Source organism: Hoplias malabaricus, chromosome 10 (assembly GCF_029633855.1).
Source record: "Hoplias malabaricus isolate fHopMal1 chromosome 10, fHopMal1.hap1, whole genome shotgun sequence".
Classification (NCBI taxonomy): Eukaryota; Metazoa; Chordata; class Actinopteri; order Characiformes; family Erythrinidae; genus Hoplias; species Hoplias malabaricus.
Window position 1 is genome coordinate 5,972,609 of NC_089809.1, and position 15,706 is coordinate 5,988,314.

General features: G+C 35.7%; 1 protein-coding gene across 2 annotated transcripts; it reads right to left on the reverse strand.

Moving 5' to 3' along the window:
• Positions 1-619: 619 nt before the first annotated feature.
• On the reverse strand, positions 620-12,017 carry LOC136708593 (carcinoembryonic antigen-related cell adhesion molecule 5-like). 2 transcript variants are annotated; one of them, XM_066683236.1, is made up of 10 exons: positions 11,924-12,017; positions 10,097-10,237; positions 8,550-8,849; positions 7,660-7,947; positions 6,099-6,362; positions 4,260-4,535; positions 3,534-3,785; positions 3,072-3,347; positions 1,886-2,113; positions 620-1,478 (listed from the first exon to the last, which is right to left on the reverse strand). In XM_066683236.1, the coding sequence occupies exons 2-10, from the start codon at positions 10,149-10,151 to the stop codon at positions 1,390-1,392; spliced, it is 2,028 nt and encodes a 675-aa protein (XP_066539333.1). In that variant the 5' UTR covers positions 10,152-10,237; positions 11,924-12,017; the 3' UTR covers positions 620-1,389. The 2 variants fall into 2 exon arrangements, with proteins under 2 accessions (XP_066539333.1, XP_066539332.1); XM_066683235.1 differs by having other exon boundaries at positions 1,428-2,113.
• Positions 12,018-15,706: the final 3,689 nt, after the last annotated feature.

The window sequence follows — 15,706 nt, forward strand, 5'->3', positions numbered from 1 at the left end:
TCTCTATATACGTTTTTTCAAATAAAATCAAGTTACACACATGGAATATGGACATGATTTTTATAATCTTTTTAAATCAAGTACAAATATAAAGTGTTTAAAAATGTACATTATGTAAAATTATCATTTAATCTGTGCATATATTATTATTATATCTGGAATAAAAGTAAAATATGTTGACTAAAACCACCTAATTCATGTTTAATAGTTAGCAATAAATAAAGAATTCCAAGAGTGAATTATAAAAAGCTCAATATTACACTATATGTTCAAAGGTTTGTAGACACCCGCTACATGTAGTGAATTGAAAGCACTGAACAAAGTGTGACATTCCCCAGACAGAGCAGATGCAGGAGAACGTGTCACTGCTGGCCCACTGTCAGCACTAGCAAATGAAGCAAAAGTGGCACACAACACATCTAGCCACTTTTGGCAAAGCTGTGGCTGTGCAGGCCATTGCAGATTTGGGTGATAGCCAAAAGTAGCAACATGTAAAGTGTTCCTAGGAGCATAGGAGCCGATACTACAGCAAAGGGAAACTCCCCATTGGAACCCTACATTTCAGAAGAAATTTTGGACAAGCAGATGTCTAAAAATTTTTTGGTCTCATAAAGAGTGGGGTATTGTTACAGAGTGCAACCATTTTCTGGGTGTCCACTTGTCAAAGCGTTTTTGTTAGACATTAGGAAATAAGCAAAAGAATATTTTTGATTTTTGATTCATTTTGTTAAACTTCCTCAGTCATGTCCTGTGTATGTCAGGAATGTGGGGCATCTGAGATTTGGAAGCCAGCTTTACACAACTGTACACAATATATCCAAATGTATGTAGACACCCCTGTAGATACAGATGATCATGTATGGAGCACTTAAGGAGCTTGTATAATCTCTGGACTGTTCCCTCCTAAGCCACTGCCCATGAGTGAAATACCACAGTTAGAAATTCCATGTGAGGAGCAGTGGAACTGTTTTCTCTGGTGCCGTATTACAAAAAAATAAATTTGGGTTTGGGATTTTGTGGCTGATTTGCATTGCATCCCAGCAATGTTCCAATATCAGGTACAAAGCATTTCCACAATATACATTTACCCACGAATACCCATTTGAGCAGGTGTCCAAAAAATTTTGTTATTAAAAGGTATTTTGTAGCACTTCTCTTTGTCTGAAAATTTTCACACAGTGTCAAGGGACTGAGGGACTATGACAATTAAAAAAATTCACATATAAATGAGGTTTTATCTGAGGGAGAAGGAATATGCACAGTACAAAATAGGAGTCCCAAAACCTTTGACTATAATTCAAAAGCCCTTGTGTTCATCATGTCCATCATGTAGATGACTGGTCAGTACACAGGGTCACAGTGAAGTTTAAGATTGCAATAATCTCAGCTTCACATCCAAAGTGTCAGAACAGAGAGAATAATAACAGAGAAAATGGTGGCCTGTCCAGTTGCCTGCAGAGAGCTTGCTGCATTATAAGCTGTGGAGAAAAATACGAGATGATTAGATCTGGTATTAAAAACTAATGTAAATATTATACATCTCTAAACCTTTTATAAATAATAATTTCAGGCATTAAATTGAGCATAAACACTGTTCTCAATAGAAAAGTGTGACGTAATATGACACTCTGGAGTAGCTGCACATCAGAGATCAGTGGCAAATATAAAGCCTCACCAGAGGAGCAGAGGCAAAGTGGGGGACAAACGTTTTACATCGAATTTCACATCAAATTTTGACATGTAGGTGTCCATAAACCTCCACAAGGAACACACTTAAGTATCTAGTAATTCAAGCCTTGCCAGCACAGGAAACGACTTATTACTATACTCAATTTCAGAAGAAATGTTGAAGTAGATGAGCAGAAGTCCAAAAGATGTGGCTCACCTAAGATAGTGTAGGTTTCTGAGAGAGTGAAGTTGGTCAGGGGGTTTTTGGCCACACAGGTGTAGTTGCTGCCCACTGGAGTCATAAGGGGTACGGTGATTGTAGGACCTTCTCCCGCAGCTATGTCTTTATTAAAAATCCAGTGATAAACACTTGGCGGCTGGGAATTTGCCTTGCATGTCAGCACGATGTCATTCATGGATGTGATTTTCAGGTCCTCTGGACCATCTGTATAAATAGATATGAAGGGTCAGTAGATGTGGAATTGTATTATGTATGGACAAAACCATAAACAGGAGGAGACTGGTGACTATTTAAAAAATTAATAGGGAATGCTTGTAATGCGAAATATGGCGTTTGTTGGGGAAAGTCCTGAAATGCACTGAAATATATTTCACATATATACTCATCTACTTGTGGGCTGAGACTTGAATATCATTAATGCAAAAATATTGAAGAAAATGAATTGATGGTAAAGTGTTTTTCAATAAACAATGGTATTTCAAGCTGTAAGTCAAGACAATAACAATGACGCACTAATGTACCAACAGAAAAATCAATTATCGACTCAAATCTCCGCGTCTTGCTAGGTTTGATGTAACCCCTAATAGCTAGATTACATCATCACAAAATTTCTTCATATGACTGTAATGGAAGGAAACATGGTTTATTTAGCATTTTTCTCATAATTGTACATAACATTTATGAAACATTTGAATGGAAGCCTGGCTACTAAATGACTGATATCCATTGCTGAAACATGTTTCTGCAGCACTGCTGGAGACAAATGTGGTGATATGCATTTTAACAATTGAAAGCAAGTGCTGTTAGCACATGCACTAATAATTAGAGAACAAAAATTCGTGAATATTCTTCAGTGTATAAATGATTCTATGTACCTTTAGCAACATTGGGAAGATTTCTAATAGAAATAGTGACCGTTAACTACATAAATCTTTGTGGATTTTTCTCGTCATGTAGTGGCAGATGCAGGTTGTCAGAATTATGAACTTGTTAGCTTTGTTAGCTAATCATAAGTGCTCACTTTAATATTAATTACCAACAATATGCCATACTTCAGACATCAAATGTGTCTGTACCATATTTAATTATTTCAGTTTTGATCAAACCATTGTTTTAATATAACATATTTCTCTTCCAAAATAAAATATAGCAGATCACTTACAGTTAGCGGTTAGCTTGTATGGTTGACTAGCATGTTTCCCAACGATATTTGTGGCAACACACTGATATGACCCATCATCAAAGACGTGCAGAGACCAGAAGTTTACAGTAGTGTTGTCCGCTGATAAGTTGGCTGTGGGAAATGGACTAAATGTCTGGTTATTTTTTATCCATGAGATGCTGCTATAATCACCGGTTACGTTACAGAAGAGCTGGAGCCTCTTATGGGCCAGAGGGACAGACATACTCGGGGTCACCACAATGGATGAGATACCCACTGGACAGAAAACAAGACAGAACAGACATAGACTGGACATCAGATCAGGACACATGCAAAAAAACTATTATAAGACTTCATTTATACTTCGAAAATCATCAAAATACTCAAGAGTAGAAAACAGCCACAAGTGACCCCAATGTACATGTGGAAATAAGATGAAGGGGGTAAAAATTCAAGACCTACCAATAACACTAACGTTCCTTGTAGCACTGCCATTATTCCCTGTTACGTTGTTGTGGGCTGTGCAAGTATATTCCCCACTGCTGTTGAAAGACAAAATTCCAGTCTGAAATAAAGCCCCAGATGCAATTTTAGAGCCGTTGTAATACCAACTGTAATTACTGGGTGGCTGAGAGGAGGCTGAACAGTTTAGCGTTATACTGGATCCATTCTGAGCAATGGTTGGACCTGATATTGTGACGTTCCATGGGCCATCTAGGAGATGAAGAAATAAAATGAAACATTATATTATCACTGTTTTCCACCATCTAACTTCATTCATTAGCTCCACTACTTTTACCCCCCACAGATTTTCAAAGATAAAAAAAACACAGTTTCCCTAAAGAAAATCTACAACAATGGTTTTTGGGTGTTAATTGCTGCCTCTTGTGAAGAATCATTTTCCTGCTTAATGTCGGTGAGTGAGTTAGTGAGTCAGTTAAAACCCAGCAGCTTCACATTTGGAATAAATAATTACTTCTTTAGTTTTGTACTGGAGATATGGCAACCGCCTAGCAATCACCTGGAACACTATGTCAAACAACCAAGAAACAATCTGAATTTACACAGAAACCAACTAACAGGATGTTAGCAACCACCAATATTGTCATCTACCAACACCACAACCTGGGAATTGCTTACAAGGGGGTATACACAATTTAAAAAAAATGTAAATTGTTTGTTACTTACAGTTGACCGCTAGTCTGTAAACCTTGCTGGTAATGTTGCTCACTATGTTGCCAGCTAAACACTGGTAATTTCCATTATCAGAGAGAGTGAGCTGGCTAAAAGTGATTGTCTTGTTTTGGTTGGAGAAAGAGATATGGCTGTCAGAGTACACTAATATACCATCCTTCATCCAGTACACAGAGTCCACCGGCCCAGTAATTTCACATCTCAGAGTGAAGGACATGTTGTATATTGGCACTTTACCAACACGCACCACTTTAGCAGCTGATACTGGGTCTATATTTGACAAAGATATAGCAGTAATTTACTCATTTACATGCACAAAATAACATGAGTTTAGAACTTTAGAAACAAATACTTTCAACATGTTAATAAGCACTGATAATGAGAAAACTCAGAATATTATGAGTCACCCTGTAATCTAATAAATTTGTAAATATATATATGTAAATATATACTTTTGATGTTGCTAAGCACCTTAACGATAAACTCACCGCAGTGTATCACATGATGATATTCAAACTTTTTCCAATGGTTTTCTCATCTCACTTTTAAATGTTTATTTGGGATTATTTGATTAATTTTAGAATTACACTTTTAATCTTTACTGTTTAACTGAAAGTCACTTTTATATGATTCTGTTTCAGCATATTGAAAAAAACACTGAAAAAGACATAAAATCCAGTTTCTTCCATCAATTTTCTTGTTTCTTATTTCCATTCAAGTTAAAGACAGGGTGTTAATTTAAAGTTATTTATCAAAGAATATTTAAATGTATATTTTAGACATGTCTTGATCCAATCAAAAAGATCAGTATTTGGGTACTTTTAACTTTAAAATTTACTGCCCTGTATCAGCTTTATTGAACATGTGCCTAAACCCAATTCTTTGTTCTACTTCAGCAGGCAATCAGGTGTCAAAAAAGATTAGTGCAATTTGTGGCATATTTTTGTTGTGAGAAAATATTTATATTTTTTTTCATCCTAATTCTAATGTCTTAATTTTTAATAACTACAGAGTGCTATTTAGAATATGCACTGGATTGATTGTAATAACAGTAATGTACTTGAGAATATGTAAGTGTGAGTCGCCCTCTAAAAGACTGGCGCCCCCTCCAGGGTGTGTTCCTGCCTTGCGCTCAATGATTCCAGGTAGACTCTGGCCACCCTCCCCCCCGTGACCCTGAACTGAATAAGCGCTTACAGACAATGAATGTATGAATGAATAATGTACTTGAAGTGCATATTGTGCAAAATGTTCTTTATAAAAAAATAAATATCTGATCGAGACACAATGTCAGTTCCTAATATTAAACGACTAGTCTTGTCAGGGGCAAAACGTCATCGACACTAGTATAAATGATGTAAGAAGAGTGATAACTTTTAGATAAATTCCTACATGAAAAACACATCAACAGAGCAACAACTGTTCCACTTTTCACAGTGTATTGAGTATATATTGAACATGTATTTTTGGCAATAATTCAGCTTTATGTTATGAAATAGCTATTATACTGACACCTAATGAACTGGCTGTATCTGAGAGATTTTTAATTAAATCTATTTTAAACAAGGACCCAAATTACAAAACAGTTTGTCTCCTTAACTCATGTTGCTTGTACTTTGTAGAAAATATGTGAAAATAATATATAACTACTTCAATAAATATAATTTAACTCCTTTTTGTGCATATTGCTCCTGGATACAGTAATCACAAATATGGCAATATTTAACTGTGCAAAAAATGTTTATGTCAATTTAAAATCACATCAATGCATCGACAATTTTCTATAGTGTTTTGACCAGTGGTGTGTACTTAAGTATTTAACCATGATCTCACCAATTATCTGAATGTTTCTGGGCACTGCGGTGTATCTGAGAGTGACCGTGTTGTGGGCAGTGCAGGTGTAGTTTCCTGTCATGTTTTGAGAGGCGTTTACAAACTGTAATATTTGTCCAGTTCTATTAAGTAAAACCCCATTGTAGGACCACTGGAACACTGCTGGGGGGCTGGAACTGGCTGAGCAGGACAGAGTGATGTTCGATCCTGAAATGTAGCCCACTTTCTCTGGTAGGATGTTCATTGTCAGGTTACTGGGGCCATCTAAGGAATAAGGTCAAATACATTTTGTGCATGTCAAGAAAAAGTCAAATATATAGTTGCTAATGGAAAAAAGGTCATTTTAAAATTTAATGTAGTATATTAAAAATAGCTATTATTCATATTTATTATATATAAAATAAACGGACAAGTAGATAGACTAAATATTGTTGGATTAACTTCACATATAAAAATTTAATTTTTTTGAGACTGAAGACGGATAAAATAAATATAACCCGATCATATTTACTTTTTTTAAAAGTAGAGGAGTGGTGGTTTAATTCTGTTTACTCTACTTTTAACCATAATACACCCTGTTTTATCTAGTAATTATTTATTTAAAATGAAGGAAGCAAACTCATGACATTGTTCACTGACAGGAAAAGACACAAAAACAGACAGAAACCAAAGATGGCCAACTGCCTTCAGGCTGTATAAATGGCACTATAATTGGCCAGTATTATAACTGAATTGAATATGGATTCAAGGTGGCTTCAGAAGCAATTGTTCCCTTTCGTTTATAGAATAAAAGATTAAGGTTTAATTGTTTGGCTAATACATTTTGTTCTCACAATCCACCACCATAGATATGGAACATATTTTACTTTCACTTAACAGGTATGATATTTCTTCGGCCATTGGGAAATAACAGCAAAATTCACTGGCAAACAGGCTACACCTAATCATTTCAAAATAAATAATCCTTGTAGTTGTCCTTATAGAATTCTTTAAAGTAATTGCTAAAAAACTGGAGATTCATTGCTTATTAAAATATATTAACTTGTTTAGAATAACAAACCCAAACACTCTCACCAAAATAAAATTCAATAATAAAAAAAAATTCCTAGAATACCTAAGGTAATATATAAGAAGATATTCAAAATATGTTTTAATTTTAAAACCAAGTGTTGAAAACATTTAAACTTTAACCCTATTTAACCCTAACCATTAATTTAACACCTTATTCAAAGTGATGGAATACTGTTTGACACAATGTTTGACACTTTGGATATTTATTGCCCCAAGTCAATGGGAAGCATATGTAAACTTTCATAGGGTCAAAAATTATTTTTCTACTTTAAAGTGTCCTTCTACTGAAAAACCCAAATATTTTGATTTATTCCAAGTATTTAGAAAGTAATAATCATTCAAATTTGGCAATTATGGTTTTTTTTTCCAGAAATTCAGAAAAATAGCTAATGACTAACAGGTTAACCACATTAGAGAAAATAGAGGTTGTTAACCAACAATGAAAACAGCAATGAAAAATGCTACTGACTTAACATAGCTTCATACTCACAGCTGATATTAAGTAAGGCTGACTGTATGCTTCCATTACTTATGTCGTTTTTCACCACACATGTGAAGGGACCTCTGTCATATCTTGTGATATTGTTAATGGTGAGTACACTGCCGTTATTACTGAGCTGGACGTTGGCTCCTGCAGTGCTAGCGTTGACTAGAGCGCTGCCGTTAATCCATGAGAAGACTAATGGACTACCGAGTGCCAAACAGGTAAATGACACACTGTCATTAAACTCCACCAGATTCGTCTTACTCTCAATCAGAGACACATTTGAGACAGGTTCTGTAGGTAAGAAAACACACAAACCCATTCTTAGCATATGTTTAAAGACAAGTGTGCTAGTATTTATTCACATTTAAATACAAATGCACTACATATCATCAAACAAATAGCATATACTGGAAAACTAGCCTATATTCCAATACTAGAATGCTAACATATATTACATTACTAGAATGCTAGTGTATATTAGATACTTTACTAGCATATTACTATATTCAGGCTCTGAATTCCGTTATTGTACCAAAAAAATAATTAAATAAATAAAAAACTGCAAACCTGCAAATCAGAAATCAGAAAATCTAGAAATCAGTGGTAATAATTCCTTTGGCACTTTTAATGTTTTTAAAATATTAATTGTTCACTATTTACTGAATCATTCTAAGATTTAAAGTAGATATTTGAAGGTATTCAGAATGTGTTAAATTATTAAAATACAGCCCTGCACATGGCAGATGTGTTTGATTCAGGTAGGATCACCACACTCGGCTAACAGGAAGTCTCTTAAGCGCAGGATTTCAAATGTTGGATAAGCCTATACATGTAACATGACAACATGTTGTATTTAACTCCAGATAAGTCAGAAATAGAAATAGACAATTTACCTTGGACAGACAAAGAAACCTCCGTTCGTATGTTCGGATTCGCACCTTGCAGGACATAGAGTCCAGAATCATTAACCTGCACTGACCATAGAGTTAGCTGAGCAGAAGTAGAGTTGAATGAGATTCTGTTTTTGTAATTGTCCCCGTGTACTAACATGTCTGGGAACCAGAACACTATCATATTGCTTCCAAACAGCCATGTCCCAGCACTTATAGTCATCCCAGGATTCACACTGATGGTCACATTTCTACCCGCCACCACAGGGTTCTCGGATGGAACCAGAGTCACACTGGACACACCTAAGAAACGGAGAAGAATAGCGCTTACAATTATTGTCAGTCTCAGACCTCAGAATTATTAGAATGATTTGAGAAAACAGTTATATAATGAGACAATTACAATTCAGAATTATATTTAACAAGGATGTGTCACTGACACCAAGCTCTACTCTTACAAGGCACAAAAAGTAATCAAGATCTAATGTCCCATTTATAGAGAATCTTCTGTTTAGAACATTAGTGACTGAGTGACTAGTCCCTCGAAGAGTTTCAATGGACTGAATACAGTCACTTTTGGAACAAACAAAATATTTCCACCTACAGTACTGTGTAAATATCAAAAACTACCTATAATTCTTTTCAACCATCTTTTGAAAAATTAGACCATATATTTAACTATTTTTAATTGTCTTAACCTTCATTAAAACTTACATTTTTAGGAAACTTTCATTTAGTTTTTCTGAGAAATTCACATAGTTTTATTATATTGGTGGCACAAGCCAAGCTAATCCCAAAGTCATTCAAGGATGTTGCAGTCTGGACTCCGGAGTGGCCTGAAAACACTAGTAGCTTTGGGGACAACTTCAAAATATGCAAATCGCATATTTGCTTTGACAATTCTCAGAATTATCTCCGGTTAATAAATTCTAGTTTCTTGGAACAGCTCAATGGTCTAATTTCATCAACATGCATGTGTTACTTAGAATAGTAATGTTTTTATAGCAATTGCAACAAAACTAATGATCGAAATGAGCTGATGTTTTCTTTATATCAGAAAGTGTTACTTCCTAAAAACATTAATTTTTTTTAATTACCTGCAGTATCAGTAGATTTTATAGATACCAAGAATATATTGAACGCATTGTATAAATAATGTGTACTTATTGGCAGTTAGAAATGAAACAAATGAAGGGTGGATTCTGACAGAAGGTCAGAACACTTCTATTATTTTATTAATATTTTTTTCATGGTTGATCCATAAGCTCTACATTTTTTTTTTTGACATAAGACAAAGTACAAAAGTTGTTTGAAATTCTCATTTACAAGAACTGCTACTATTCTAGAAAGAACTATTTGGAGCATCACAAATATTTGTATGTGACCTATAGGATTAGAATATTTATTATGACCTTATTCTAATATGCTATTTTTAAAATGTAAACACACATTCGCACACGTGAAGTAAGGCAAAATACTTATATTGAAAAAATATATGTATATAGTCAACTGAATATTAGCAAAATATGAATATATGTTTATATAAATACCTGTTGTATAGATGGTGAGGATGGAAACAAAACAGCAGAAGAAGGTAAACTCCATTGTTGAAACCTTGTAGATTCCTTCTTCACTCACCAGCAGAGAGGTTAAAACTAACCAATACACTTTTGTGTGGCTGGGCTTTGTGTCTGCAAATATTTACACAACTATAACAATGGAACTCAAATGATGCATGTGTCATGAGCTACCACTCCTTCCTCGGCATCACACACACAGGGTCTGTTGGTCATTTCACTCAATCATGATACCAAACCTTTAGTATTTAAATGTGTCCTTAAATATGAGCTTTCCACCAATCAGAGGTCGGGATATTTTAATGGCTTACCTCATTTGTACAGGAGACTTCTATTAATCAAAAGTGTCATGCTCTTATGAAGAAATGGAAACTGAAGATTGATATTTCTTAGAAATTGAAACACTTTTCATTTAGTTACAGCAATATATAACTTCTTCAACTTATATATAACTTTTTATATATAATACATTTCAATTAAATACATCTTGTCTAAATTTTAGTACTAATTATCATTATCATTATTATTCCCATTGCTACTGATACCACTGCTAATAGTGCTTTTAGTTGACTTCTATGTCAAATGCATGTTTAATTGCAATTACTGCAAATTCTATCGCTACCATTTCTTTTAACATTGTCCATATATGTGTACTTTGTAGTTCTATAGTTACAGATTGTTGCAATCTACAGCTCTGCATATTTTGTTAACTTGCTTGATTGGAGCTAATGAAATGAACAAAGTCATTTTTATGTTAAGGTTGCTTGGTGTATATTGGTTCTATACCTGTTACTATACTATAATCTAAAACTACCATGACTTTTACCAATACCAATTAACAGGTAAACATACGTTTATACATGTGGAAATTTAATGTGACAATACAGCTCTCCTTGAATTATTTACTAAGCAAAATTATTAATTAATTCATTCATTCATTATCTGTAAGCGCTTATCCAGTTCAGGGTCGCGGTGGGTCCAGAGCCTACCTGGAATCATTGTGCGCAAGGCGGGAATACACCCTGAAGGGGGCGCCAGTCCTTCACAGGGCCTGAGCAAATTAAGAGATTCGAATTCAAAATTCATCAAAATTTCATGGAGACATTATGACATTCCTCCAGCCAGTTTTTCATGCAGATCACACATTAAATATATACCTCTCTCCCAAAAATACAAGAACTACTAGCAGGTAAGCTTTACTGTTGTGATTAAATTTTTTTAATCAATAGACAGTACTAAAAGAAGAAATTATATTGTGATGAGTTTACACTGATTCTTTTATTTTACATTTATTATTATTAAAAGCTTAATTCTTTAAAATGGATTACGTGATTAATCATGATGAATTCATCACAGTGGATCCATCGCTTTCCTGGAATCACTCCATTACTGCTGCTAATTTTCCTTATTATTGGCTTCTGATATTGTTATCATATTTAGAGGGCCCTGGGCCGCAAGGTGGAGCAGCAGGTAGTGTCGCAGTCACACAGCTCCAGGGACCTGTCTGTGAGGAGTGGTGTGTTCTCCCTGTGTCCGTGTGGGTTTCCTCCGGGTGCTCCGGTTTCCTCCCACAGTCCAAAAACACACGTTGGTAGGTGGACTCAAAAGTGTCCGTAGGTGTGAATGTGTTGCCCTGTGAAGGACTGGCGTCCCCTCCAGAGTGTATTCCCGCCTTGCGCCCAATGATTCCAGGTAGGCTCTGGACCCCCCCGTGACCCTGAATTGGATAAGTGGTTACAGATAATGGAAGGCCCTGCCTTCTCTTACTGTGAAAGTGATAACACAAGAGTTTGTACTTACAATAACCTTTTGCTGTTCCTGAACTCCATGCTGTACTGTACAAGAAACTATCTAATTATTACTAACTGAACTGTCACCCAGAACTGCAAATAGAAACCTTCATGTGAGATATAACTTGGACAACATTATTTATAAATTACTGACCAAATTTGGTGGACAGTTTCCCTTTGTGTATTAGGAAAAGTGAGCTAAAATGTAAAATCATACAAATAGAACGACTGTCGTCACCAACATTAGTGCTCTCCTCTAAACGTGTGGATCTCCAACGTCAGGCCACAGCAGAAGTATTTAAGGTGGGCATTTGGGATGAAAAGGCGATATATCCTGCAACTACACCATCAAGCTGTTACTTTTAAAGTACAGAGAAACAAACAATGGACAAAACGGAATGTGGAACTAACCCTAGTGTACCCCTCTATGGTTGGTGGTTCCTTCCTCTCACCACGTCACTCAGCTTGATGCTAGCTAATGTGAATATGTACTAGCCGCTATAAAAGAGCTGGCAGTTGGTATGCTCCTCCAAAGAAGTTAAATTAGAAAATGACCATCTGAAAAGATGTCAAAGCTTATGCTAGAGCTTTGTAGCATTGTGTGATAGGAGAAAAGTAACACTGGCATATTTTTCAAATAGATATTAAGTGGTTCTACACTCTCAACAAAATGATACCGTAGAGGTACATTAGCGTGAATAAAGGTGCAAACTGTGTAAATGTAAACAGTTGTGTTGCCTAAAGGTACATAACATTCTCTTCTCAAGAAGGAGAAGTGAGTATTTGTAATTTTTCATTACAGAACTTTTTCAACATGACTTTAAAATCTTCAATTATAATATAACAAGGTAAACTTACGTTCCCTAACCAAAGATATAGATTGTACCCTTGAGGGTACCACCACAGTGACAGTTTTTCTGACAATGTATAACGAGAATGTACTCCAAGAGAAATCATTAATTGTGTTTGACCAATTTACAATATAGTTTCTCCACCACAACTGTCTGGAACTGGGTTCCAAATTATAAAACCTTATTGTTAACACAAGGATACATTTAAACAGATCTGCAATGAACTGATCTAGGTCACATCTGACAATAAAAACCTTTCAATTACAATGTTGCTCAATCTGTTTGCTTTGAAACATCCGGCGGTTCTTTGTCTCAGAGTCAGTACCAGGACATTTCAGTGTTTGCACAATCCAGAGTACAATCTTAGTTTCTGTTTTACCATTCAAAACATTTAATTAGGAATTAACCTATGGTACATCACTGGCATTATATCACTGTTATACACTAAGCTTCAGAGTCAGCTGTTATAACCCGCGATGTCATTTCACTATAACAGTTCATCACAATAACAATTTTGACGTGATAGCTATCATGTTATACTTTATGAGAGATGATGGTTCTTGGAATAAGTGTTTATAGATCTTGTCACTGTCCAATGACAAACAAAAATTAAATGATTGTACATTTTTATTAATGACATTTAAACGACATTTTATTCCATTTACTTGGAATAAAATCTCTTTACGTTGATTTCTAATGTAAGTTAAGTTTTTTTTCCTACTTCTGTAAAATTGCTGTTTTGGAGATGCATGTCAGAAACATTCTGGCAGTTTGTAGATGCCAGGTATCACTATAAAAAAACATAGGGTGAAAGCTTATCCCACATAAAGCATCTGTGTGGTGTGGTGTAATGTAAATTACAGCTGCACTCCAGTTGCCTTAGCACCTGTTTGACACTGAACAGATATTTTTGTGAGTTAAAGACTACCACAAACCTCAATATGTCTGAATGTCACACTGACTGAACAAACCAGAGCTCATTATGCCACACCGCACAATCTAATCAAGAGTAAATTTACAAAGGCCTCCATTTGACAAGATCTGTGTGTGAGATCAGTATGTACAAGGACTATGAATGTACAAGCAGCAGCCCTCAGAAAAGATCACCCACCAGGAAGAGTGAGTCCAGATTTCAAAATTCTCTTTTTGTAAAGAGAACAGATCTCAGGGCTCAGATCTGACGAAATGAACAAATGTTAATGTTTGTACCAGATAAAGTTGAAGGAGTCACTGTTATTTAACCTGAAAAGCACCTGTAGAAATTTCAGTAACAGTTCTTAGGGTCATTTGGGGGTCTTTAGGACATTTACACGTAGTCATTGTGGTGGTATCCTCAAGGGCACATATTCAGTACTTTTAGCAAGGGAACTGAGTATAATTTTATCATACTCAGTTAATTGTAGATTATTTAAGTTGTGTTGATTTTATACTTCCCATTTCATCTCCAGGACTAACATAACAGCGTTGTTAAACATTAAGCTGTGAGCTGTGTATTTTTACTGAAACGTTTACTCTGCAAAGAGATTAATTCACAAATCTTCAAAACTACTCTGAGATATTGTAATAAATTAAAAATAATAATTTCCTTCAGCAAATTAACTGTGCATTCCACATTACACTTTGTCTTACCTCCCTCCCAATTTTGGTAGAATGGTAGAATTTTTAACTTATTCACTGTAGTATTTTAGTGAGGCAATTAAATGCTTTAAACGATCAACAGCATAAGGTACATTTGCACTCCTTGGACCTTTAGTGGACAATAATGTTCCTGTACACTATATATTTTTTTCTGACAGTGTAGGAGTCATCTAGTCCTGCTTTGGCCCTCACTCCAGTATATTTGAGAGTCCAGGCCAAATCCTTATAGTTGGTTGTTCAAAGCCTGACTTGATTTTCTCTCCTATAGATTTGGGGTCCAATATTATATCTCATATTTTTGGGATCATTTGCCAAATCCTACTTGGGCCCTCTTTTCAATGTTTCAGGGTCAGAGGACAAACCCTTAGATTTGGGGGTCAAATCTAGGTCAAATCATACTTGAGGCCCACTCCCCAGAAGATTAAGAAATTAGTGGACCAAACCTGACTTAGGCCCCCCTCTTCTTTTAGTTCTGTAGAAGGGCCCAGTGTTGCGAGGCATTTCTAGGTTCTTGAGTATAAATAGGGTGACCAGACGTCCTCTTTAACCCGGACATGTCCTCTTTTTAGACTTAAAAATGTCCAGGCGGAATTTCACAAATGTCCGGGATTTTGTTTTTCTAGAGCTTACATAGACCTTCGAGAAGCGTTTCGTTCACAAACTAGTCCCGCCCTCCCCTACTCCGATTGGTTCGCTTGAGTGAGAAGGGGGCGTGGTGAAGTAGCCTAAAATCTTCTGATTGGACGGTCTGACTGTAGAGCTACCGTTATTGGTCTATAACCTTCTCTGTAAACATTTAATTGGTCAGTCTGCACGGCAGTAGTCCTTGTTTACGTCAGGCAAAGCTCATGTACCTCCCCTCATCTTGAGTACCTATGCTGATACGTAAATGTAAGTCCTCGGATGAATTAAAAAAAGAAATTCCCATGTGTAGCAAATAAAGGTGTGAAGGACCTAAAAGCACACATAGGTTCAGCTAAGCATACAACGGCAGCGAGGGACGTGACCTCATCAACCCCCCCCCCCCAGAAACGTGTCCTCATCTCAGATCTGGTCACCCTAGTACAAACATTCTTAAAGTCATTAATTAGATATATAAATGTATATGCTTTTGTTTTCTCCCAGCTATAAAATAAGTAAAAATAATTATACTCACAGGACTCTTAGCATTGATTAATGTATGTAACTTTTACCAAAACCTACACAGCCATTAGTTCTGTAATGTAGAATAAGTCATAAGCAAATTTGTATAATGTGTGTTCAGCAAAGAGGTGAATCACTCATGTACCTTTGACGTGAATCAT

Coding starts and splice junctions, on each gene's coding strand:
- LOC136708593 (XM_066683235.1), bottom strand. CDS start 10,151: ATGGAGTTTACCTTCTTCTGCTGTTTTGTTTCCATCCTCACCATCTAT. Junction 4,536..6,098: donor CAGAAACATTCAGATAATTG/GTGAGATCATGG, acceptor TGTCAAATATAG/ACCCAGTATCAGCTGCTAAA. Junction 3,786..4,259: donor TTACAGACTAGCGGTCAACT/GTAAGTAACAAA, acceptor TTCATCTCCTAG/ATGGCCCATGGAACGTCACA.